This window comes from Zeus faber (assembly GCF_960531495.2).
Source record: "Zeus faber genome assembly, chromosome: 4".
NCBI lineage: Eukaryota > Metazoa > Chordata > Actinopteri > Zeiformes > Zeidae > Zeus > Zeus faber.
Window position 1 is genome coordinate 27,214,365 of NC_137191.1, and position 25,264 is coordinate 27,239,628.

The window sequence follows — 25,264 nt, forward strand, 5'->3', positions numbered from 1 at the left end:
CATAGTAAAGCTCTAATGAAATAAGAACTTGAATCATGAAACCTTCTCAATTATTCCATGCCAAAGACCCAAACTTCAAGTCCCTTTAAAGTGAAATCAGTAATATGTTTCTAGACACAATAGACATGTTATAAAATCATTGCTGAAAACATGTGAAAAGACTGAACAATGTTACACCGTTGCTCACCATTTTTACACTACGAATTTTTTGGGCGGGCCAGATGACGTGGACCGGTCACACTTGGCATGGCCCCTCCTCTAACACTATATAAAGCCATTGCGGAGCTTAGCAGCTCTGATCAGAGCGATCTTTTGGGAAGTCCTGTTTTAAGTAATGGCAAGTTCAGACTACAAGATTTTAGCCTGATCTTTCCACTTGCCGACAGGTTTTCGGAGCTCGCAGACTAAAGCCCCAGATCGGAGGCAAATCAAAGCACTCCTGTGAATGACAAGCTTGTGGTGTGAACCGCTCACAAGGCCATCCGACTCCTCACCGAGCGGTCGCAGACGCCAGCGAGATATCAAGCAGGTTTAATATCTGGTCGTGTTGGGATCGAGTCGGGAGTGACGAAACGAGCTACAGCCAATGAGAGCAGACACTGATTGGGGGGGCGAGGAGTGCACCGGAGCAGCAGCCAGAAACACAAAACATACATATTTTACTTTTCTTCTCTAGGTTTCTAATATATTTATTATTTAAATTCTGCTTTTATTTGTTTTGTTACATTGATCAGGAGTCTAATAAAAAAAATAATAATAATCCTGTCCCGCGCATGGTTCGTTCCGGGGTCACTTCTTGTATATGTTTTCATGACAAAGCGTAGTTTGGAGACCACACACTCGTTGGGGATCCCTCCTGTGGAAAGATCTCATAATGTATGATCCCCTGTCGCCGATCAGTCATGTAGTGTGAAACCACAACGACTTCAAGATTTACGATCACAAGACAGAATGTTGTGTAGTGTGTCCTAGTTGGTTTCGTTCACCCGCCACTAGCCAACCGGCTCATGAGCCACCGCCCCCGCCCCCGTCTTCAGCAGACAGGCCCCCACCATCTGAGAGAAGAGAGGGGACTGCCTTTTTTTTATTTATTTTTTTACTATTTTGATTTTGACCTATTTTCATATACTTGGCGATTGTTTTTAATGATTCAAATTTAGTTGTGTGGTTAATAACACTTTTTCTGTAGTTTGACAAACTCAGAACACATTTATTTTTGCTTTACAGGGACTTTCAGTTTCATCGAGGATTTACCGTGGTTCATTTGTGGCCAAAGCAAATGAAAGATGTTAGCTTGTCGCTGTGTACAGTATAAGGTTTTCTAATGTCTTCTCCTGTCACTTATGTTGGCAGCCATGTTGAAAGTCGTGTCGTCAGTATTGCAGTTTGGCAACATCATCTTCAAGAAAGAGAGGAACACAGACCAAGCATCTATGCCGGAGAATACAAGTAGGCGGTCTCACACGTACACACACACACACACACACACACACACACACACACACACACACACATACACACTTCCTTTACTTCCACTCTTTGTATTTCCAAATATCTTTCCTTCCTTCGTTTTCCTGTCTCATCCAGCCTTGTCGGCAGAGCAGGGGCCCTGGTGATTTATTCCTCATCTTTCCCTTGGCCTTGTAATCCTGACATTAAACAACAGTGTTATTAAGATTTACACCTACCTGAGCAGTGGAGCGCAGCCTCCCTGCTCCCCTACATGTGGCACTACACGCTCTGCCGTTCAGTGCAAAGGGGGAGCGCAGGGGGCCAGGATAGAACTGTCCGCTGTTCCCGACAGCCCTCCAAAGTCCTTCATTGATAACTATCTGAACCCATGGCCATACAAGGTCAGGAGAATAAAAGTAGCTTTTTGTAGTCCCAAAATGTTTCTTTTGGCATTGTTTTTCAGCACCTATTCATCCAAGTCTATATCCCCAATGGGCTCAACCTTGTTTATGTTCCCTCATTTGTCTTGACTGTGAAACTGGCCTCAAATTCCATTCTAAATCGCATGAAGAAATGTGTCAGAACATCTCAAAGGGCCCAATGTCGGTGACTTGAAGCCAGGACAGATATTTCCAAATGTGGAAAGCAGAAACCTGGGCTGAGGCAGATGTCTTTTAGCAGTCCGCAGTCCCGTTGGCCAATATGTATGGGAATCTACCCATCCAACTTTTACTTACTGACTTCCCTGCTTTTTCCATGAAAATCAGACATCATTTCAAGCCTGCTGATACATTTTAATACCAGTCTTCATTGGAAATCTGTTGAACAATCTGCAGGAGTTTTGGGTTTCCATAGTTAATAGAGATGCTCTCGCAATGAGATCAACTTTCCTGAGTAGAGTTTCATGCTTGCAAGATGAACGCACATTAATTTTGGCGAGCAAATGTATGGCTACGGTCATCCTTTAAATACCACGTATTCAATCATTCAAAAGTCATCTACAAAATTATTGAAATAAACGTGTATATTTTTTTTCTCTCTTGATTATTCAAATTCATTTCAGTTGCTCCAATATAATGTTTTGTTTATTTAAAAGTTTAATAGACGAAGGGAAATCCTGTTGGTTACCGATTCAGCAAATGGAAAGCAACACTAGTAAGCCCCTTTCCCACATGGAATCCATAACATTGCTGGATATAAAATATCCGGCAAAGGCAGTCGGTAGTCATTCACATTGGCCTCCTTCTTTCCTTTTCCTTATGGAGTCTGTTCCCACATTCGATGATTGTTACGGATGCAGTACATAATGGGTTAGGGTTGGTAGGTTATGTCCAGTGTAGATGCGATAATTTGGACAATGTTGGCAACGGACGTACAATCTGAATCGTTTAATTTTTTTCCTGGCTATCAGAGACCAGCGCGTCAGTTTCCACCTCCCCATCTCCCCACACCTCCCGGATTGACTCGGTTCCCTCCGCTGACGGAGCGAGGACGGTGCCCCTGTCCCAGGACGCAGTTACCCTAACCCCATGCTAATAAATTAGTGTGATAATTTTCAACCTGTCCTACACGTTCTGCCTCCGCTGAAGGAACTTTCTCCACCTGTTCTATCTCTCACTGTCCACCTGTTCCTCTCCAGCTCTACGCCCTGGTGCGGGCAAGCGAAGCGCTTGTGCCAAATGTCACCGCACTCGCAGCACTTCATACTTCCCGAACTGACATACATCATGTAGTGCCTCTCCCAATCCCTAACTCTAAAAGACATGCTTAGGGTCTGAGTGTCATTTTTAAGAAGTAAAATAATAAATAGAATAGAATTTAAGAATAAAAAGACCTGCAATCGTAGAGACTGGAATAGCAATGTACATTCACCTATACCTTAAATATGTGCACTCAAGTAACATATGTTACCCTTGGATTTCATTGTTTCATCCATGTGTATTCTCTCGCCTCTTTGTCTCCAGCTGCCCAGAAGCTGTGTCACCTGCTGGGGATGAATGTGATGGAGTTTACCAGGGCCATTCTATCCCCCAGGATCAAAGTGGGCAGGGACTACGTTCAAAAGGCCCAGACCAAAGAACAGGTCAGTCAGCCATGATTTATCCATGAACAACACCACAACATACTTCTCTAGCTGCAGGGTGAGGTGAAATGCTGTTTTCCCATTGTTGCTATGTTTGATTTGGATATGTTAGCCTTTTTAGGCTACAGTTATTGTTTCCTCATCGAAGATCCCTGATCCATTATTTGTCTCTTCCTCCAGGCCGACTTTGCGGTGGAGGCCCTGGCTAAAGCCATGTATGAGCGCTTGTTTCGCTGGCTGGTGCACCGTATCAACAGAGCCCTGGACAGGACCAAGAGGCAGGGGGCGTCCTTCATCGGTATTCTTGACATCGCTGGCTTCGAGATTTTTCAGGTATGGAACCGGAAGCCAAGTCTGCTGTATGTGCACAGAATCTGGAAAAGGTGTGTGAGTGTTGCAACCGACCGGTGACCTGACCATGTATATATTGAATCGGATTTAGTATTTGTTTGCTTTGATCATATTTAAGTCCATTCCCTTTGGCTATTGGTCAGATTTTCAAATGTTCCTCTCAAAGTCCTCTGGATGGTTTAGTTTCTTTTGTTATTGGCTTGAGTCTAATGGTCTCCAGACCAGCTTGAACTCAGCTCAGGCATTGTTGATATAAAAGTTATTTTGCTATCTGCAAGGAACGTTGTATGACTTAAAAAAGAGTGGGCTGAGCTGAGCCCCCTATTCCCCGACAGCTGTTGAACAGCTTTGCCAGAACCCTTGAAGACAGCTTAGGATGTTATTTGCATTATTTTATGTGCACTCTGAGGAAAAATAAGTCTGTATCCTCCGTGAATCAGAGCACAAATCAAATCCATCTGTGGATAATTGTTCTGACTTAACTGTGGATGAGACCTCAAACCTTCGTTATCTATCGCCCATCTTGTGGCCTTAGATTGTAGCCAGAGGTAAACAGGTGGTTTGCTCAGTTCATCTTCTTATTAAAGTCCATCCTTCTGTTGTTGGTTCCGAGAGATTTTGTTATTTCTATAACTGTATTACAATTGTGTATTAGAGCTAAATATTAATCTTATGTCCCTCTCACCCATCCTCCGCACCAGTTGAACTCGTTCGAGCAACTGTGCATCAACTACACCAATGAGAAGCTACAGCAGCTCTTCAACCACACCATGTTCATCCTGGAGCAGGAGGAGTACCAGAGGGAGGGCATCGAGTGGAGCTTCATCGACTTTGGCCTCGACCTGCAGCCCTGCATCGACCTCATCGAGAGGCCGGTTAGTACATATAACATATTACTTCACATGTTCTGGGTCAACTTCTACACTTATAACTTGTTTTATATTATTTAATTACTGTGCAATGTAGTCCAATCTTGTTAACCACAATGTTATGGATATTAGGGATAATATTCACTTTGTCTATATTCCCTATATCATAGATTACTCCATATCACAGAGCCCGACCTTGCACAGGGGTTTTTACTTATCTTTCAAAGGTTTTAAAATAAAAATAAAAAACATTTTGTTGTAGAAACCCTCTATGAAGATAGACCGTCTGAGTACTTCAGAGTATCAGCTCTGTCAAATGATACAGTTTGTTGACATTTTTCCCTCTTCTCCTCTGGTATTTGACCCTTGCTTCAGGCCAACCCTCCCGGAGTGCTCGCCCTCCTGGACGAGGAGTGCTGGTTCCCCAAAGCCACAGACAAGACCTTTGTGGACAAACTCACTCAGGAACAGGGCACGCACACCAAGTTCCAGAAGCCCCGACAGCTCAAGGACAAAGCCGATTTCTGCATCATCCACTACGCCGGCAGGGTACGCCTGTTATAATACATTTAATACATTTGATATAATAATTTTGGTTCGCAATTTTATAACATAGGTCTGATTCAAATGTTGGTTATAAATGAGGGCAGCCAACATTTTATTTTATTTTACATGAACATATAGTTCACATGTGATGGGCCACACATATGAACCATAGTTGATTCCTTTGTTGAACAACTGATTTTGAATTTATAAGCAGATGTCATGATGTATATATCTGTATCACATAAAATCTGAGGTCTTCTATAACACTTGCCCTCAAATGTTATCGGTTTTGCTGGTGATGCATTATTAAGGACACTTTGCTGGAAGAAGTTTTGGGGCAAATAATTATCGGAAGAAGCAAAAAGCATACAAATCGTAGATATTGATTTACTTGGCAGATACATTATGTGTTGTTTATACGGATTGTTGTTTATATGGAAAGATTTTTTGTTGTATTTGTTCTGGGAAGTCAGCAAGAGCGTAGGTCACTTAGTAGTAAAAAGCGTTCTCTGCTGTTTGAACTCATGGCTTGGGTCTCTTTAGCGGTATGCTACTCTTGAAAGACGTGTTCTACAATCTTGCTTCCTCAAATGCAGCACTCTAATGATAATATATAATATCAACATGACTATCACTGTATGTATGATTGATAACATAATGCTAATGGTTCCTCGTTACTTTAAGCACTGAGTGTTTTAAATTGCTTGACTTTACCACGTCTACCAAATGACTTCCAGTACACGCTGCGTAATTCAGGTAGTGATTCATTTCCGTTATGTGTCTAGACATTGTTTTACTCCATATCAAGCACAATTCCTCCTGAACACTGCCGCCTTATGCTGTGCAGTGATCAAGACCAGATTGCCTGTCTCTGTGCTAGAAATGATCACCTTTCATTGAGTATTCCCCTGACCTCTCTCAGCTCCACTCGACCGTCTGAGAAATAGAGGACAGAACTTTTCTGGCTGACGCAAACTGACGCATCTGTTGAGCCCATCCATCCAAGTTTAGACTGCAAAACCTCCTTCCAAGAAGAGTCAAACACATAACTGTGGTGCAAAATGAATTTCCAAAACTGCCAAACAATATTTTCAACACAAAAGCTATTGTGAGTAAGATCTAACATGCCACATCCTAACCACCTACAATGACTTTTTAGGTACGTGTTATGGTTATAATGGAGTATTTGCACTCTAACCTCTAAACATTTTTCCTAAAAATTGTTGAAATGCATTGTTGAAGAAATTCTTATGGGATGGGGGAAGCAGTTACACTCCCAGAATACTAAAGATGCCAATGCACACATCCTTTTTGGTAAATTGCTGAATAATTTATCCTTAGCAAATCATGGACAAAGCAATTTGGTATGGGATTAAGATGACTGATGACCTCAACAATTACTCGACAAGCTTTTTTAACAATCCTATCCGATCTTATTCCACTCACCCTGGAATTTAAACAAAAAGGCAAACGTTGAATCTAACACCGCTCTCCTGTAAGCTTGAGAAGATTGATGATTAAATCGTCAATCGGCGATCGGCGATCGATTGACATTAATGACAGAATTTTTTATTTTTTATTTTTTTTATCCGCCAGGAAAAATCCGAGCATTGAAACGGTGTAAATGCAGTTTCCTGTGTTCTGAAACTGATCCCCCCGCTCTGACTCGATCATTTCAGAAGCAGACGGAGACAGAGACGAGGCGGAGGGAGACTCCGCTCTCTCCCTCTAGCAAAAGATTTTAATTTATTTTGTTTCTTATTTGTATAGAAAATGAAAAACGTAAACTTAACACAAAGAATTCGAGTGGAGTTTTGTTTTTTTTTGTTTGTTTTTTCTCCTCCAGACAGGTGCGCCTTTCCTGTGTTTTTATTTTGGTTCTGTTTATATTTGTTTGTTTCCTACTTGTATGAAACTACATTTTTAAGCACAAGTGAGTTAAGGGACTGTCCTGTGACTGCCCCTGGCGCGCCACGCACGTCTTCCGTTGCTTTCCGTTGCTATGAGACTTCATTTTGTGAAAATTTGATGTTTTTGTGTAAATGCTTAACTTGTAAATAATAAATCCTGCACTTCTGTAACGGGGAGACCGCATTTCCCACATTTCGTAACATTCTATGGTGATCGCTGCCCCTCAGCGATTGCCGATTGGAATTTTGCATGATCACCCAAGCCTAGTCTCCTGTTCTACAGGTGGACTACAAGGCAGATGAATGGCTGATGAAGAACATGGACCCTCTAAATGACAACGTGGCAACGCTCCTGCACCAATCTACCGACAAATTTGTAGCTGAGCTTTGGAAAGATGGTAAGCCCCCGCTGGCACATCCCCTTATCTGCCTCACTTGATAACAGGAATGATCATTTTAATCACCCGACTATTAAGATTCACATATAAATGTTTGTTTGTTTGTTTGTTTGTTTGTTAAAGTGGACCTATTATCCTCCTTTTTACACACGCACGAACAACACGCAAGCACCCGGCAATCCACATGATGTAAAAGAGAATGTGATTCATCCGACCAGGCCACCTGCTTAATTACTACATGGTCCTGTTCTGATGCTCGCGTGCCCATTGTAGGCGCTTACGGTGGTGGACAGGGTTCAGCATGGGCACTCTGACCAGTCCCTTATGCAGCAAGCTGCAATGCACAGTGTGTTCTGACACCTTTCTTTCATAGCCAGCATTCAGTAGTTCAGCAATTTGTAGTACTACAGCAGCTCTTCTGTGGTATTGGACCCGATGGGCTAGACTTGCCTCCCCACGTACAACAATGAGCCTGTCACCGGTTTACCAAGTGGTCCTTCCTTGGCTCATTTTTGGTAGGTACTAAACACTGCATACTGGGAACCCCCCCCACAAGACCTGCCTTTTTGGAGATGCTCTGACCCAGTCATCACAATTTGGCCCTTGTCAAAGTGGCTCAGATCCTTACGCTGGCCCATTTTTCCTGCTTCCAACACATCAACTTCAAGAACTGACTCTTCACTTGCTATCTAATATATCCCACCCCTTGATAGGTGGCATTGGAACGAGATGAGCAATGATATCACTTCATCTGTCAGTGGTTTTAATGTTGTGGCTGATTGGTGTCTCTGATGTCCCCAAACCATGTTGAAATTTTTTTTGCTGAAAATACCAATGGCATTCTAGCCATTCTAACATACCTCTATACCCTCTTATTCCAAAATGGCTGTTATTTGTGGGAGGAACCTTTCTTTCTCTGTGTGGGGACCAGCCCGCAAATTGAAATAAAAACAATAAAAAACTGTATTTTTATCGACGATAATTGAATGAAACAAAAAATCCCTGTGCGGTGTCCTGGTGGCCCTTGCCTTACGAAAGCCGGAGCAAAATTTTAAATGAGGCCTTATAGATCTAATATGAGTAAAGATTCGGCAACTGCATTTCATATTTCTCTCCTGAAATTTGTTCAGAAAAAGATTTTGGTGGACTGATAAGGTGAATAAGGTGAGTTTTGGAGTAAATACAACACTGAACACCGAACTCGTGCTGAAACCCCACTGGCTTACGTCACTTCAGAGTTCCTACTGGCCAATGCAAGCAGAATAAAACCCTTGAAGGTATTTAGTTCTTGGGGGACCTCCGGTTCCTAGTTCCCCCCAGAACTGTTTGGTCCGAAAAACCCTACAGTCTACAGTCAACCTACCACATACACCTACCACATTTTTTTGTTTTTTGTTTTTTGTTTTTTTTTAGAAATAAACGGCAGAATATTTTTTTAAATACTTACATTTCCATCTTCTGCCATGTTTCTTCACAGACAGTTGGTATTAATTCCTTATTGAAATGACTCCCTTGGTGATGTCATTCAGGAGAGCAAAGCGGAGTGGATTGTTTTAGGACATACACTCACAAAAAACTGACTGGGTTGTCTAAATTCACAGTTTGTGTGTTAGTAGGCCCATCAGAGACAAAAATGTATGTGCACAAGCACTAGAAAAAGTGAGTTTTACATAATAGGTCCCCTTTAACTCGTTCATCCTAACCAGCTGGTTAATAAGACACAAGCCTACTAACAACTTTCTACTTCTTCAGGCTGTCGTGTGTGTTCTACTCAAGTCACCATAGTCCTACTCCGTTTCCTCCCTCTGTTTCTCTCTCTGTCTCTCTCTCTCTCTCTCTCTCTCTCTATCTCTCTGTTGTAGAGATTCAGACCATTCAAAGGGCCTCATTCTATGACAATGTCACTAGTCTGGATGAGCCAGAAGGTGATTGTCTGGGCCATGCTGTAGGCAGACCTGGGCCAAAATAAGATTTGAACCCAGTTCCAACGACTGGAAAATCTCTGTCGTCTTTCTCCAGCTTACTCGCTTGCGGTCATGCGCAATTTAAGCAATTTAAATGTAATACTTCACTGGTCCAGCTGCTCAAGGGCTTGGGGAGATAACTTCAATTGCCCCCTTCAAGCAGGTCAAATAGTTTAAGGCCTTGTTGGAATGTGTGTATTTTTGCCCAGATCTGACTGAGCGTGGCCACGTGCTTCAGCCAGTGCTGTGTCTGTGTAGCCGCAGAGGCTCCATTCGCTTCCAGGCTGCATGCCAACCCTGTCTCAGCCAGCAGTAGTGACATGTAGCTAAATAGAGGATTGAGAGTCAAACTAGAGTTTAGAATCAACCGCTTCCTTTGTTTCATATTGCTTTGATATCATTGAGGAAATGTGACAGCCTTTAAACCGATCAAAGGCGTCAAAAAAGAGAAATCACTTTCACGTTTAAAGCATTCATTTAAAAAAATCCTCGTTCATGAAAATAACCAACAGAATATCCACAGATCACCAAAATAATCATTAATGGCAGCCCTAATGATGTGCAGGATACACAATCTCTGAAAAATTGGCCCCAAAGTGAATATGAAGAATATACGGCAGCCATCTTCGATTAAGAAAAGAGGGGGAAAATAAAAATCGTTGTTTTTATTCATGAGCAAAAGAAATAGCGATTAGACTCTAGACAGATTAATGGTGTTAATTTGCCGCCGTGACGGGGATCACGGTGGCGGCAAATGAAAACCACATGCGGCGCTTGGTGTTTGCATTGATTCAGGTTCAGATCCGTGCTCAGATGTCAGCGCACGGGGTCCAGATGGAGCTATGCACAGGTTTTCCAAATAAATGTCGAAATTCAAAAGACATTCCGTTCGCCTGCGACTCGCTCCAACGGTTTTAGCTTTAGATTTAACGGGTTCGACATTGACGAGTGACTTATGCCTTTTTAGAATAGCAGAAATATCATTCCTCAGAACGTTGAGTCTTCCCTCAAGGCGAAGACCTTTTATAAGTCCGTCATAAATTTTGAGCAGGATCTCGTTTGGAAATAAAAAGAAAAACCTCCCTTGGAAATATCGCGCTGATACCACATGAGATGCACGGTACCGTAAAATACAAGGTCATTATAAAAGTAGTTTGTGAATGATGTTTGACCAGGCATGCCTTGAGTTTCCATTGCAGTAGCTGTAGAGTTCGGTTGAAATTGCTTCAATTAGTGTCAGGTTTTGCTCAGACAAGTCACAATAGTTAGTGGTCTGTTTTGCCTGACAAACGTTCAGTAATACCAGATCAAAAAATACCCAACATGATAATAAACCAGGATAAAATATCTTATTTTCATGAGAGAAACCCTTTGCCAGGGACCTGGAAATATTTGAAATTGAGTGTAGACATAGAGATCATAAACAAATAAGTCTCAATTTTCTATAATTTTCCATCAAGCCATGTCCATTAAAGAGCTTTTGCCCCAGCATGCATTTAGCTTTAGATCTCCCGGCCATCTTTAGGAGCTGCTGCTCTTTGATTCATCACTTTGAACTTCAACCTATTGCCTAGATGTCATTTTCATTCGCCCATGCACCCTGTAGTCCCATCACCCACCGCGTTGCTGCTGCTGCTGTCTTAGAGCCTTCCTCCCGCTCCCTATTGAAGACTCCATGAGTTAATCTGTCACCCCCCCCACCTCCAACAGTGGACCGCATCGTGGGCCTGGACCAGGTGGCGGGCATGAACGAGACAGCATTCGGTTCCACCTACAAGACCAAGAAGGGCATGTTCCGCACAGTGGGCCAGCTGTACAAGGAGTCCCTCTCCAAGCTAATGGCCACGCTGAGGAACACCAACCCCAACTTCGTCCGCTGCATCATCCCCAACCACGAGAAGAGGGTATGGCCAAAGCTTACTTTGTTTTCCCTGTCGGGTGTCAGGTGCTACGCTAGGAAATGTATTTTTGAAAGTTGCAGTGGTGCGGAAAATACCTCAATATAGAGTATATATTTTTTTACAATACAATGATACTAATAATTTAAGTAATAGTAATAATAACAAAGTTTACAAGTAGTTCTTGCAGCATTTAATGCTGCACATAATGCATGTGTTGTCGTGTGTTAGGGACAATAAAGACAAGCTAAGCTTGTCCTGTTTTTTTAATAATTCACATTAAATCTGCTTGACGTTTTGATTTACAAATACTAGTAGTTTCAATGTGTCTGGCTTGTCTCTTGTCTCTTTGTGGGCTCATATTTTGTATTTTATTTTCCTTTTTTTAAATTTTATTAACTTTTTATTTTATTTCTATGCCCACTCTGTTTTTTATTTTCTTCAATCAAGTTTCTGTAAAGCACTTTGTAACAGTATGTTTTGAAAAGTGCTGTATGAATAAAAAATGTTTTACATGAAGCTAAGCAGTGGCATATTGTGGCCTGGAGTGATTATTGATCTTAAAATTTTAAATCCGAACACTTGTTTTCTCATTAAAGGGTTTTCAGTCTCTGTACTCTGTTTTCCTTTATAGGGATTTTTTTGTTTTGAAGGAGTGAGTAACTGACAATTCTACTCTTTCATTTGCTGTCTGTCTTTCTGTCCCGTCTCCCTCTCTTCTCAGGCTGGAAAGCTGGAGCCCCACCTGGTTCTGGATCAGCTCCGGTGTAATGGAGTTCTGGAGGGGATCCGTATCTGCAGACAGGGCTTCCCCAACCGCATCGTTTTCCAGGAGTTCAGGCAGAGGTATTAGTGGTCAAGTAGTGTGACAAACCACTTTTAGAGATTACCTTTAGTCCTTCAGATTTTATATTTAGACTTATTTATATTAAGATATATTTTACATGTTTCTGATATTAACAGATATGAGATCCTCACGCCCAATGCTATCCCCAAGGCATTCATGGATGGGAAACAAGCCTGTGAGAGAATGGTAATGTCTTGTGGCGGTTTACCGTGTTTTTCTACCGTGATAACTACTGTAGTCAAACCATTTTAGCATTTCTAGACACTGAACATAAACTCTCTGTAACTCACCTCTGCCTCTTGTAGATCCGAGCCCTAGAGCTCGACCCCAACCTGTTCCGCATTGGTCAGAGCAAGATCTTCTTTAGGACCGGGGTTCTGGCCCACCTGGAGGAGGAACGAGACCTTAAAATCACTGACATCATCATCTACTTCCAGTCCGTCTGCCGTGGCTACTTGGCCCGCAAGTGAGTGTGTCACGGCAACCAAACAATTTATTAGAACAGTCTATGAAGTTCAGAAAATTGCATTACTTAAAGACAACATTTTAACTTTATTTAACTCATTTTACTCACGTTGCCAGACGATATCTACTCTCATTTGACAATATAGATATTATAACAATATCCATTTATCTCCCAGTCCTAGTTCGGCAGTGGGACTAGAAATGGAACAGGAGACTTCAGCCTCTCGGCCCCTGGTTAGCGCTAGCGCTCCAGTTAGCAGTTCAATTCATGGCCAGTACACAACACAGTAGATGAACTTAGCAACATCTCACACTGTCAAACCCACCTGCTCCTGTTGTCCTTAATAAGCTACTGCCAGCTGAAGTGACTGGGCAAGCCCACCCTTCAACCTGACAACCAGATGAGACGGGGTTGCTCTGACCAAAGATTAGTATGTTGCCAGTGTTTTGCAATCTTTAGAGATCCAGAGATGAATACTCTCTAACAGTTTGTCCAGGTACCCTTCTTTTACATGCCTGTTGTACTTAATTTAACCATGCGTACATCATTAATCCTTAATATCCCATTTCTGCTGGAATGTACCTGTGCAGCTCTCAAAGACATTTTCTGTCATTTTTCTTTAACACACGTGTATTATAAATATGGTTTATTTGCCTGCCAATATAGATTTAGGCCTCTATTCAGAATTTTAAAAAGAAGAATAAAAAAAAACGTGAATCACCCACGGCACTGAGACATAACTCCTGAATCATTTTCGCAGGGCCTTTGCAAAGAAGCAGCAGCAGCTGAGTGCCTTGAAGGTCCTTCAAAGGAACTGTGCCGCCTACCTGAAGCTGCGGCACTGGCAGTGGTGGAGGCTCTTCACCAAGGTGCGAACATCGCTCCAACAACTCTTTGTTACAGAGACTTTCTTATAAAGTAGGGCTGAATTGAGCATTGAAAATTGAAGGTCAGAGGACAATGTGGAGAACCCCTCTGGAGTGATAATTGCCAGAAATCGCAGGACCCTCGCTGCTATATAATATGTTGATTGTCGGATACAGATTGATTACCATTGAATCTAGAGATGCTATTATGGGTTAGATCCAGGTTTAAATAGGGTATTTGTCTTGAAATTTACAGAAAGGAATGTCATATTAAAGAAAAGGGACTTGAGGTTTTGCTTTTTTGGCACATGGAGGCATGATGGATTTTTTTTCAGTAAGAAAAATCATTATGTTCGGATGACCTAATGATACCAAAACAAAATAACCCTTCTAAGTGTATCCTACATCTTCTCATGAAACATCATTTGTCATCTCCCAGGTGAAGCCGCTGCTGCAGGTGACCCGGCAGGAGGAGGAGATGCAGGCCAAAGATGAGGAGCTGGTCAAGGTGAAGGAGAGGCAGCTGAAGGTGGAGAACGAGCTGGTGGAGATGGAGAGAAAACACCAGCAGGTAGGCACAAGCTATTCACTGATCTATTTCTGATTCCTAACTGAGCTTCACAGGCAAGGCATGTTTATTTGTTTAGCACATTTCAACAACAAGGCATTTCAAAGTGTTTTACATAAAACATGAAAAGCATTCAGTCAAAGTGCAAAGAAATACATTGTAAAAGGAAATAGAATGCATAAAAGTTATAGTGTAGTGCAAGAAATTAATCTTCCGAGAATTATGCTGAGACATAAGTACTTCAATCCATGATATGTGACCCACCGCATACTTTAGGGTCATTTGGCGGCTTTCCAGTTTCGAGTGTTGCATCATTTGAAAGTGGAGAATCAGAGCTTCCAAACAAGGCGTCACTTGGGCAAATCAAGGAAATATTTTTAAAGCTATGACTTGTTAATGACAAGGGTGTGGCAAACTGTGATTCTGATATAATTACCTGCAAAGTTTTCCCTACACTTGGTTCATTCAGCCAGCTCCCAGAATGCAAATGGTGTTGGCGGGCAAACAAAGCCACATAGCTACTTAACATCCTGGTGAATGGGGAAATCACTGCTTTGTTAATGTGTTTTGAGGGAATGTTGAACAGCGTCATCAACACACAGCTATTTTTGTTTTTAAAAAAGCTTTTATTTAACAGGAAGAATATACATGTTTTATCAAAGTGGAAATATTTCGGAGTTTGAAAGTATGGACAACACAACAAAATGTAGAGTCTATCAATAATATGTGACCCGCGCATACTTTAGGGTCATTTGGCGGCTTTTGAGTTGTTTTTTGGCATCATTTGAAAGTGGAGAATCAGAGCTTCCAAACAAGGTGTCACTTGTGCAAATCAAGAAAATATTTTTAAAGCTATGACTTGTTAATGACAAGGGTGTGGCAAACTGTGATTCTGAGGTAATAACCTCCAAAGTTTTCCCTACACCTGGTTCATTCAGCTCCCAGAATGCAAATGAGTTGGAGGACAAACAAAGCCTCATGGCTAATTAACATACCGCTGAATGGGCCAATCACAAACAGCTCAACAACAAACAACTAATTTTGTTTTTAAAAAACCTTTTATTTAACAGTAAGAATAAACATGTTTGATAAAAGTGGAATTATTTTGGAGTTTAAAAGTACGGACAACACAACAAAATGTAGAGTATCAATATTATGAGTCTCAGAAAATCTGAAAATCTTGTCACCAACCTCAACGGACTTCATCACGTCATCAACTTCTTCCGTTGTAACAACAACGGGCGTATCATCGGTCTCCTCCGGTGGTTCTTAAAAATATTCCGTTTCATCGTCACGATGTTTGAAATCCGCTCTTTGAAACGTTCTCCAAGTCCATAGTAATATCAGATTCAGCGTCGCTGTCGGAGAACTGACTATCGTCGTGGAAAATGAAGTCCAGTACGCGCTGCTAACACTGACTTGGATCTATCGCACTGGTCAGATTAAGGTCCAAAATATGATTCAGAGCTTCCGCCGCCCGCTTCACATAATCCATAACGATACAGAGAAGAAAGTTTTTACAGACAAGTGAGACCGAAACACCCCGTGCTGCGCTTTAACTGTCTGTATACAGAAGTGACGTAGGTGTGTGACGCGAAGGGTTCCTCTTCTTCGCCGTTTCACAACAATGGCTCCATGTGTGTAAAAGCAGTACGATTTAAAAGTTGAATTATATCAAAACGGGTTCAGATTGTGACTTCACATCACATGGAATTTGGATGAATGATCTTCACCTGGATGCTCCCTTTGTATGAAACCATCGATCGGCGTTGTTCAGTGCTGTTCAGCGTTGTTCAGTGCTGTTCAGCGTCTCTGTGAGTGAACTGTGTTTCCCCATGTAATCTAATGGGAGAATTTAACTCCACGGTTTAACATTTTTCTACTATTTATAAATTAAACTTGGTTTTGAAAATATGTTGAGAGATAAAAAAAACACAAAGGAACACAAATCTAGAAAATTCTAATTTTCCTTCAAGAAAGGTTTTTTCAGCTTATTTGGCTGCTCCTCGCAATATTAGAAATGCGTGGGATGGCGGCTTTGCTGTGGTGGGACACATTTGAGTCTCGGGAATCTGAAAATCTGCCATTCACCAACCTTAACGGACTTCATCACGTCATCAACTTCTTACGTTTTAACAACAATGGGCGTATTGTCGGTCTCCTCCGGTTGTTCTTGAAAATATTCAGTTTCATCGTCACTTTCAGGTTGAATTCCACCGTTTGAAATGTTCTGCAATTCCGGGGTAATATTAGATTCAGCAGCGCTGTCGTTCTCAGTGTCGCTGTCGGAGAACTAACCATCATCGCGGAAAATTAAGTCCAGTAGGCGCTACTTACACTGACTTGGATCTATCGCACTGGTCAGATTAAGGTCCGTTATATGATTTAAATCTTCCTCCACCCGCTTCTCGTAATCTATAACAACAAGGAGACAAAAGTTTTCACAAACAAGTGAAACCGGATCCTTGTCTTGTTAACGGCAGTGACGTAAGGATTTCTTCTTCGATGTAGACATTGGTACACGCCCCCAATGATGTCACTGTTTGTGTGTAAAAGTAGTATGATTTAAAGGTTGAATTCTATCAAAACGGTTTCACATTGTGACTTCACATCACAGGGAATATGGAGGAATGATTTACCTAGACGGTCACTTTGCAGGAAAGGAAACGATCGATTGGCGTTGTTCAGCGCTTATCTAATGGGAATATTTAACTCCACGGTTTAACATTTTTCTACTATTTATAACGCAAACTCGGTTTTGAAGATACGTTGAGGGATAGAAGAAACACAAATCTGGAAAAATCTCATTTTCTTTCAAGAAAGGTTTTTTCAACTTATTTGGCTGCTCCTGAGGTTCCAAGTCCAAGACTACACCAAGATTTCTGGCTTGGTTTGTGCTTTTTAACATTACCAATTGCAGCTGAGCGCTGACCTTTAGTCGAAAAACAATGACGTATCTTGGTCTAACCCAAGTTTCAGTTAAATACATAATCACGGTTGTGCTTGATAATAAAATCTTTAATGAAAAATGTTTTTCCTGCCAAAGACCAAATGTTTAATAAAGCTAGATTTAGTGTGTTAAAAGCATGGTGCTTCCTGTATCTTAGCAGATTCACCATTCTTTTTCTATTACTTACCAAGACAGGAATAGGGGAAGCTACACAGGGCCCCGACTTGTTCTTGGGAGAGTCATGAGTGCCATTAGCCTTGCAGCCTGGACCCAGCAGATATCAGTTAGAGCGTCCTGTAATTTGTACACAAATAACTGGACGTGCTGTGCTTTTATCAGGATGCGAAGGCAGAGGGTGATTCTGGTGGCGTCATGTGGGGGGCAGTGACTAGAGAGGAGGGTGTCCTGGATGGGGTTTGGGGGGGGGGTGAAGAAGGTGCACAGGCGGTTGTTGTTTTACTCCTAATTTGTCAAGGCAAAGTCCATCTGCCTTAAAAAGGTGTCTGCGCTCCCAGAGAAAGTTTAAATTGCCAACAAATTGCACTGAATGAGCGATACATGCAGTTGAAAGCCATGTGTTCAGTGCCAACACTCTGCTGAATCTCTCACTCCTCTTCTGATCGGCGGTAGAGAGCCACTGATAAACACCTCAGCATTCAAGGAGCTGACTGTGTTCAACAGATCAATACATCTCGTTTCAGAACTTCAGACTGTTGTTTCATCCCTATGGCCCCTGTGTGCACGGTGCTTATCACAGTTGGATGTGCGGCGACAATATGCCGGATTCTTTCTTTCATGTTAGAGACCATATCCTTGGGAAAGTAGAGTATTTTGATGTACTGCATATGCTTCTTACATCTTTTACAGCAAAGCCACCCACAATCAGAGTTTGGGGCCCAGTCGTTAGCTTTCCCTGTAGCCTTTTACTTTCTGAGTTACTCTGTCTTTACCTCGCTCTGTGAGGACCAGAGGTTATCCAGGTCGTCAGATGGCGATCCAGGGGTCTGCAACAGTGGAGCAAATCTTTTCTCCAGTTGCACACTTGGTAATTGGGGAGGTTTGTTGCTAGTTCACCCTTTCGCAGCTGTCCACAGTTGTGTCCTACCAAGGACAGGGGTTGAAGAGGCCCTGCACTGTGTAATTAGCGTAGCTTAGCTTAGCTTGGCTTGGCTTACTGAAGCGAGGAGAGCTGTGTCCACTGTAGCTGGTGCTGGTATTAATCCTTTATAAACAGTTGTAAAATAAGTGTCCAGTTGTTAGATGGAGCCACTTTTTCTTCTGTAAGTTTGCAGCAGGAAAAAGGTGCCAAGACAGTGAAAATAGAAGCAGAGCGGAGAGCAAAGCAAAACACGTCTGCTCCGCACGAAGGACAGACCAAATATAATATCTATAGTTAGTTCCCCTAATTTGCTCATCATCAAATCGTCATTGTGGGATAGAGTTGACTTGTTTGGATCTCTTATCTGCTTAGATTGGAATAGACAAAGACACAGCTGAGTCTCTGATGTTTTTAATGGCTGTCCCCAACTTTGAGTTGTGTCACATCAGACGTGTCCCCCATGTCTGATGTGACAACGTAATTGGTTTTTCTCACTGTTTTGTCTGTAAACCACTTTGTAACTTGTTTAAGAAACCCACTTCATTCTCAATTAAATATTTTAATCTTTAACTGTGTCAGGGTCGATTTAAAAAACAAAAAACAAAGACAAAAAAAAACAAAAAACTGTTTGACGATTTCGTAGCTCCTGGAAGAGAAGAACATCCTCGCTGAGCAGCTCCAGGCCGAGACAGAGCTGTTTGCAGAGGCCGAGGAGATGAGGGCGCGGCTGGCCGCCAAGAAGCAGGAGCTGGAGGAGATCCTCCACGACCTGGAGTCCAGGGTGGAGGAGGAGGAGGAGCGGAACCAGAGCATGCAGAACGAGAAGAAGAAGATGCAGGCCCACATACAGGTCCCCACCTTTCCTCCTTCCTTCATCCATTGGTAGAATTTGATACCTGTGGCTCTGGTAACACAAATTCTGAGCGGCATTCTATACTGCGTGGCTCAGTTTAAGACTAAATGTTACGACACACACTATAGTGAGCATCAGAAACAAAGATTAACAGGGTTCTTACCAGGTCCTTGAGGTGCTTGAATTTTGTCCTCAGAAATATAAGTACTGGAATACCTTGAAAATAGTCAATTTTGTGGTAAAGTGAAAAAAAAACATAATTGAAAACCTGTGACAGTTCCCCGGTTTAGTTATTTAAACCGTAACGTGATAAATAATTTCCAGAATCGCTTTTACGACAAGTTATGCCATGGTGGGAAATGGACACTTATGGCAATGAGATTAATAATAGAGATATAGATATAATGGATATACTAATATAAAAGATAGACAATGAGGCTAAGATCATATTATATCATATTTTAAATAATAAAGATCACATTGAAAATGCATGTGTTTTGAGTGAAGACCTTGAAAATGAAAAATAAATGCTAAATAAAGCACTTGAAAGTCCTTGAATTAAATTTCATAACGCCAGAATGAATCCTGGAATAAGTAATTCAGTGAGTAATAATACAATGATTATGGGTAATTATTACATTTTGTGTTTTATTGTTTGTATTTTGATGATGACTCTGTACTAGGGCTGTCAACATTGGCCAAAAATCACATTCAAATATTCCTTCTGAAAAAACACAAGTTCTAATATATTCAAATATCACAATTGTAATTTTCTCCAAACAAAGCGGTGGGGGGGGGGGGGTTGAGACACAGATGACAGAGAGCGACACGGACGGAGAAAGCTCATTACCTTGCATGCACAAAGAGGATGTATGTGTGTTATAAAAAAATACTATTTACTGACTGTACTCTTATGGTGCTTAAAAATGCTGTGACAGTTAATACAAAACTTCTATAGCTTGATACTATTTTCGTTGTGATTAATCACTTCAGAAGCTATGAGCCAAAGGTAAAATCGCAGGTCCGAGCTCGGCGGTGCTAACTGTGTGCACCTTCTCCTCGCAGGACCTGGAGGAGCAGCTGGACGAAGAGGAGGCCGCCAGACAGAAACTGCAGCTGGAGAAGGTGACGGCTGAGGCCAAGATCAAGAAGATGGAGGAGGACATTCTTCAGCTGGAGGACCAGAACTCCAAGTTCCTCAAGGTGAGAGGAGGAAGGGTGGAGGAACCGCGTCTTTTTTTGGAACCGGAAACAATAATCGTGTCACTCAAACAAATGGCAGATATTTACAATTTTGCCTTTTTTAACACAGGGAAGAATTTTAGACGTCTCTATTAACTCTTTCCAATGTTATTGACTATTTCAAGTGCAATGCAGACGTGGAACTGAATGTGAAACTTTCCGTAACTGTCAAAGTACAGTTATTCAATTGTTAATTGTACTTTATAGAAACTGGTTCCCGAAAATATGAATTATTATTCAAAGCACTGTCACTTAATAGACTGTAAGAAAAATAAATGGTATCCGGCCTATAGTCAGCCTTGTGAATTTAATACATCTCCTAAACAATTCTGCAGATATCACAGTGATCTTTCCTCTGTTTGAAGATGAAGCGTCTTCTTCTCGTCAGTTATTGGTAACGGTAGAACGTGCCAATCGTTTCAGAGCTTTGTTTCATGATACAAAAATAAAACAAAAACAAGCCAAATGCGGCACATGTGGAAGATATACAGTTCGTGGCCTGCAAGAGGGGAAATGCATCAATACACACACTTTCATGCAGAAATGCAATGCTTTTGAAGGCCTTCATTTGTTATAAAAGGTCTTCATTTGTGAATTTGTAGAAATTTCCAAATGTGTTTAGTAGTGTTAAATGACTTGATTTAATCTTAATGAAAAACTGTCGTTCTGAAATCCCTGTTTAATGTTGCTTGAACAGGCAAGCTGCAATGCAAGATAAATCTAAAAGGTTCTCTTTCCTCCAACAAATCCAATGTAATCGATGTGGAATGTATTCAATAATCAAATCATTAAGCAGAAGCAATTGGAAAACTGGTATATTTTTGCCTAAACCTTGTCTTTCGATCCGATCATTGCAAAAGATTCTAATCGCGAGTTTTCCTTTAACAATCCTTCCGTTCATTTCTTTGCACTGAATCTAAACAATATCGCCACTCCTTCATAGTGGGACTCCAAGTCCAACTATGGACATACTGAATGTATTATGTGTGTGTAATCACTTCATCTCTATTTTATTTCATGCTTCTTGTGTGTTTTGGAATGGACAAAATAGCGAATTCACCATGCAGCCTTCCTCGGATGTACAGTCCAATGAACTGATACTGATCGCCACGCTTTTCTTTTGATTTTTTTCAACAGGAGAAGAAGCTTTTGGATGACCGGGTCACAGAGATGTCTTCGCAGCTGACCGAGGAAGAGGAGAAGGCCAAGAACCTGGGCAAAGTCAAGAATAAGCAGGAGATGATGATGGTTGACCTGGAGGGTAAGGGCTCTTTTCTGAGAACCAAAATGGCCAACCACAAAAAAATAAGAGATGTACTACAGATACTCCTCACTTAACGACCTCCCTGTTTAACGAACGTTCGGACTTACGACCAGCTCTCTGACCAGTCTGTATTGTACGCTAAGTACAATACTACGGTGTGCACGGCGTCTCAGCGTCAAGCATCTCATCATTTATATACTATATACCTTTTTTTTTCTACACATTATATATACTGTATACATGTCATCTCATCACCGTTCTCAGTCTCGTTCCCACAGTCTGTCAGTATTCACTGCACTAGCATTCACAATGGCCACGCCCCCTTACCCTGAAATAACAAGGGTCCTCGCTTATCGACCTGGTCCTAGTAACGGGTCTCGGCAGTTAAGTGAGAAAGTACCTGTACTAATATATTGATGAAACTTCAAAATCCAGATTCTGATGTTTCCGATACTGGGAGATAGCATCGTTCAAGAACTTCTACTTAAATTCCAAGTTCTATTTCAAAATCCTTTGGAAATAGAACTGAAGCTCGGTCATCAGTAGGCCATCAGCCTTGTCTGTAAATTGGTGCTTGATTGTGTAAATTTGGCGTGTACAGCTTTATAGCGGCTTAATGATGCTAAACGTCCAATCAGATTACCGCAAAGTGTGTCAGGCTGTCTGAGACGAGTTTTGTCACCTTTTCACCTCTTTGTGCGACTGCCCAAAGACCTCTGCAGCCACAATGTCTTCTTTGTGTTGTGTGGATTTTCCCCTTGGATGCATCCCAGAAAGTCGTCTAGATCTAGACAATCAATTTGTTTGTTTTTACTTTTTGAAGCCTTGACAAGGAGTTTAACACTATGAAACATCAATTGTCAACTTTATTTCAGACATCTTTTATAACTACCAATTTCAATATAAGAAATCCAAATGTTCCAAAGGCTGGATGGTATTCTTCATTGGTTCTGATGGAGCGATTTTTGGGATACAGGCATAAAAATCACAGTTACAGTATATAGCCATGAATGCTGATACATAACCACAATGGCATACAGCTTTCTTACTTTTGCTCCTCAAAACAAATGGAAACACCACAAGAACGAAATAGCAGTGCATTGAGCGGTTCTCATCTGAGAACCACACCGCTGTTCAAAAATTCCACTAAAGGGCTTCGACCTGAAGGTGAAACTATACAATATAAATATTTATCTTTTTTAAATTACATTTCTTTCTTTTGTTTCGTGTCTCCCTCCAGAGCGCCTGAAGAAGGAAGAGAAGACCCGGCAGGAGCTGGAGAAGGCCAAGCGCAAGTTGGACGCCGAGACCACTGACCTACAGGAGCAGATCGCTGAGCTGCAGGCCCAGATCGAGGAGCTGAAGGTGCAGCTCGCCAAGAAGGAGGAGGAGCTGCAGGCGTCCCTGGCCAGGTTAGCAGCACATCCTAGGCTGGTGACCAGTGATAGATAGATAGATAGATAGATAGATAGATACTTAATTCATCTCCCGGGGAAAATTACAGCATCAGAGCAGCTCACATCAAACAAGCAATCATAAACGTCTGAATATAATGCAGCTCAATTCAACACCACCACCAACTATGACCTCAACACTCAAACATATCATTGACTTGACACCTCTTCTGTGACAGCGTGAAAAACCCTAAATGTTATAAGCAACATAAAGCAAAATCTATGGCTCAGCTGGTGTATTGGATTACACTGGATTGTACAGGTGTACCTAATAAAGTGCACACTGAGTGTATACACATATATATTAGGGGCCATGGTAGAGTTTTGTTATCTTTATATTTAAGAAAATAAAATACAAAATGTAAAAGTTAAAAGGTGTAAAAAAAAATAATTTTTATAGTCATCTTTCATAAATAACTAGTATAACGCTCTGTATAGGACTGTGGGGGGAGGTTTCAAGTTCATTGGTGGGTTGTTATAATTTGCATAAATTAATCTGATTGGATGGGAGTTGTCCAGGATAGTGGGTCAAATATAAATATTCGCTAATTATCTATCTATTTATTTATTTGTTTGTTTGTTTGTTTGTTTATATAATATTTTTTAAAAGTTTCACTATAAAAAAATAAAATACAACTAGTACTATAGTTCGTTGTTTTTGTGTAGAACATCTATCAACCGTATTTTTCACACATAATAATAGTAAAACAATTTATTGTAATAAAACCTCACAGTCCAGTGCGTGTGGGCCTTCACTTAATCCTTTCCCGGCGGACATAGGCTATTTATTACATGGAGGGGGAAACATTTGCCGGTGGCAGCAAATTAATGAAACAACACAACATAAAACTGTAAAACTTGACGAAAAAAAAGAATCACCGAGCATGACTTCAACTTTCATTTCGTACACGTGTGCGTATTGAACCGTAAGGGGCGTACCGAACGGTTCGATAACATACCATGTACTGTTGCATCCCTAATATATGTTTATACTGTTTACAGTATATATAATAAAAAATTAAGTAAAGCAATTCTATTTTCAATTTGTGGTTTTTTTTATTTGTCTTACAAAATAATAAAAACAACTGATAGGAGTAGTAGTAGTAGTAGTAGTAGTAAGAAAAACAGTTGTCCAGGCATTTCTTTCTGATTTCAGTTTTCTTTTTTTTTTTTTTTTCTCAGCACTATACAAATACAAAGTCATAATAATAAGCACGACTTGAGGTCACCATAGTGCTCAATGCCAATTCTATTTCCTAGTTTGAGTGGATATGGTGCAGTGACCTTGAAGTCAAAGCATGGAAGGATGCTTGACTTTCTGACTTTCAGAAAATACTTTTTCTTCTTGGGAATTACTTCTTATTATATTTGGGCATTTTTTCAGTGCTCTTAACTGGCTTGAATGCACAAATACACATGCATGCATTTGTTTTTACTAGAATGAGAAGCAGACTTTGGAGATGAGCGATATCCTATGTAAACAGCAGACAACACACGTGGTGAGGAGGCTCTGAATTCTAGGATTATCAACAGCAGTTGCTTGGTTCAACAGCTGCCTAGTGTTCCTTCAGTTGGTTTACTGTTCCACCACACACACACACACACACACACACACACACACACACACACACACACACACACACACACACTTATTGTGTAGCTCGGCTCTGTCTCCTTTATTCTCCGTCTTCTCTGAGCAGCCGCCTGCTGCCGGTTCGGCTCAGATCTTTCATCTCGCTCTCAGCCTCGTCTACTTTCAGACAAGTTGATGGGGATTGATGCTCTGCAGCTGAAAGCTTTGCCATCTATCTTTCCACAAGAAGGGAAACAGGAGGAGATGGTCTTAAAGAGGGAAAAAGAAAAAGCGGAGTTGTTTGTATCTTCAGAAGAACAAGATTTTTACACTTCTTAAAAATTGTCCCGCCCTATTGTCGCGGCTATTTCAGACCCGTCTGTTTTCCTAATGAGCAAAGTGGCGACCTCGACGTCTAAAGAACCGCTATGCCTCCTCCCTAATCCAGTTCAAAGTCATTTTCCACGCAGTGAAAGAACTCCCTAGCAACGTGTCAGTATTTAATTACGACGGCGATTTAGCGCGACACAAGACCCAATGCAAATGAGCCATGCCAGCCGTGGACGTTCCCCGAGCTGAAGGTCACTTTGTATCATCTGTGGCGTGGACAG

At 41.4% G+C, this 25,264-nt stretch overlaps 1 protein-coding gene across 1 annotated transcript in view; it reads left to right on the forward strand.

The window, feature by feature from the left end:
• The window catches only part of myh10 (myosin, heavy chain 10, non-muscle), an 86,716-nt gene that overhangs the window by 43,880 nt on the left and 17,572 nt on the right, over window positions 1-25,264 (forward strand). The window contains exons 11-27 of the mRNA XM_079998521.1: window positions 1,354-1,449; window positions 3,417-3,535; window positions 3,716-3,868; window positions 4,588-4,761; window positions 5,131-5,304; window positions 7,495-7,609; window positions 9,472-9,534; window positions 11,284-11,477; window positions 12,196-12,317; window positions 12,435-12,504; window positions 12,624-12,784; window positions 13,545-13,653; window positions 14,090-14,221; window positions 18,911-19,117; window positions 20,186-20,323; window positions 21,500-21,623; window positions 22,867-23,038. Of these exons, the coding sequence (XP_079854647.1) occupies window positions 1,354-1,449; window positions 3,417-3,535; window positions 3,716-3,868; window positions 4,588-4,761; window positions 5,131-5,304; window positions 7,495-7,609; window positions 9,472-9,534; window positions 11,284-11,477; window positions 12,196-12,317; window positions 12,435-12,504; window positions 12,624-12,784; window positions 13,545-13,653; window positions 14,090-14,221; window positions 18,911-19,117; window positions 20,186-20,323; window positions 21,500-21,623; window positions 22,867-23,038 (2,323 nt within the window). The remainder of the gene's footprint in view (window positions 1-1,353; window positions 1,450-3,416; window positions 3,536-3,715; window positions 3,869-4,587; window positions 4,762-5,130; window positions 5,305-7,494; window positions 7,610-9,471; window positions 9,535-11,283; window positions 11,478-12,195; window positions 12,318-12,434; window positions 12,505-12,623; window positions 12,785-13,544; window positions 13,654-14,089; window positions 14,222-18,910; window positions 19,118-20,185; window positions 20,324-21,499; window positions 21,624-22,866; window positions 23,039-25,264) is intronic.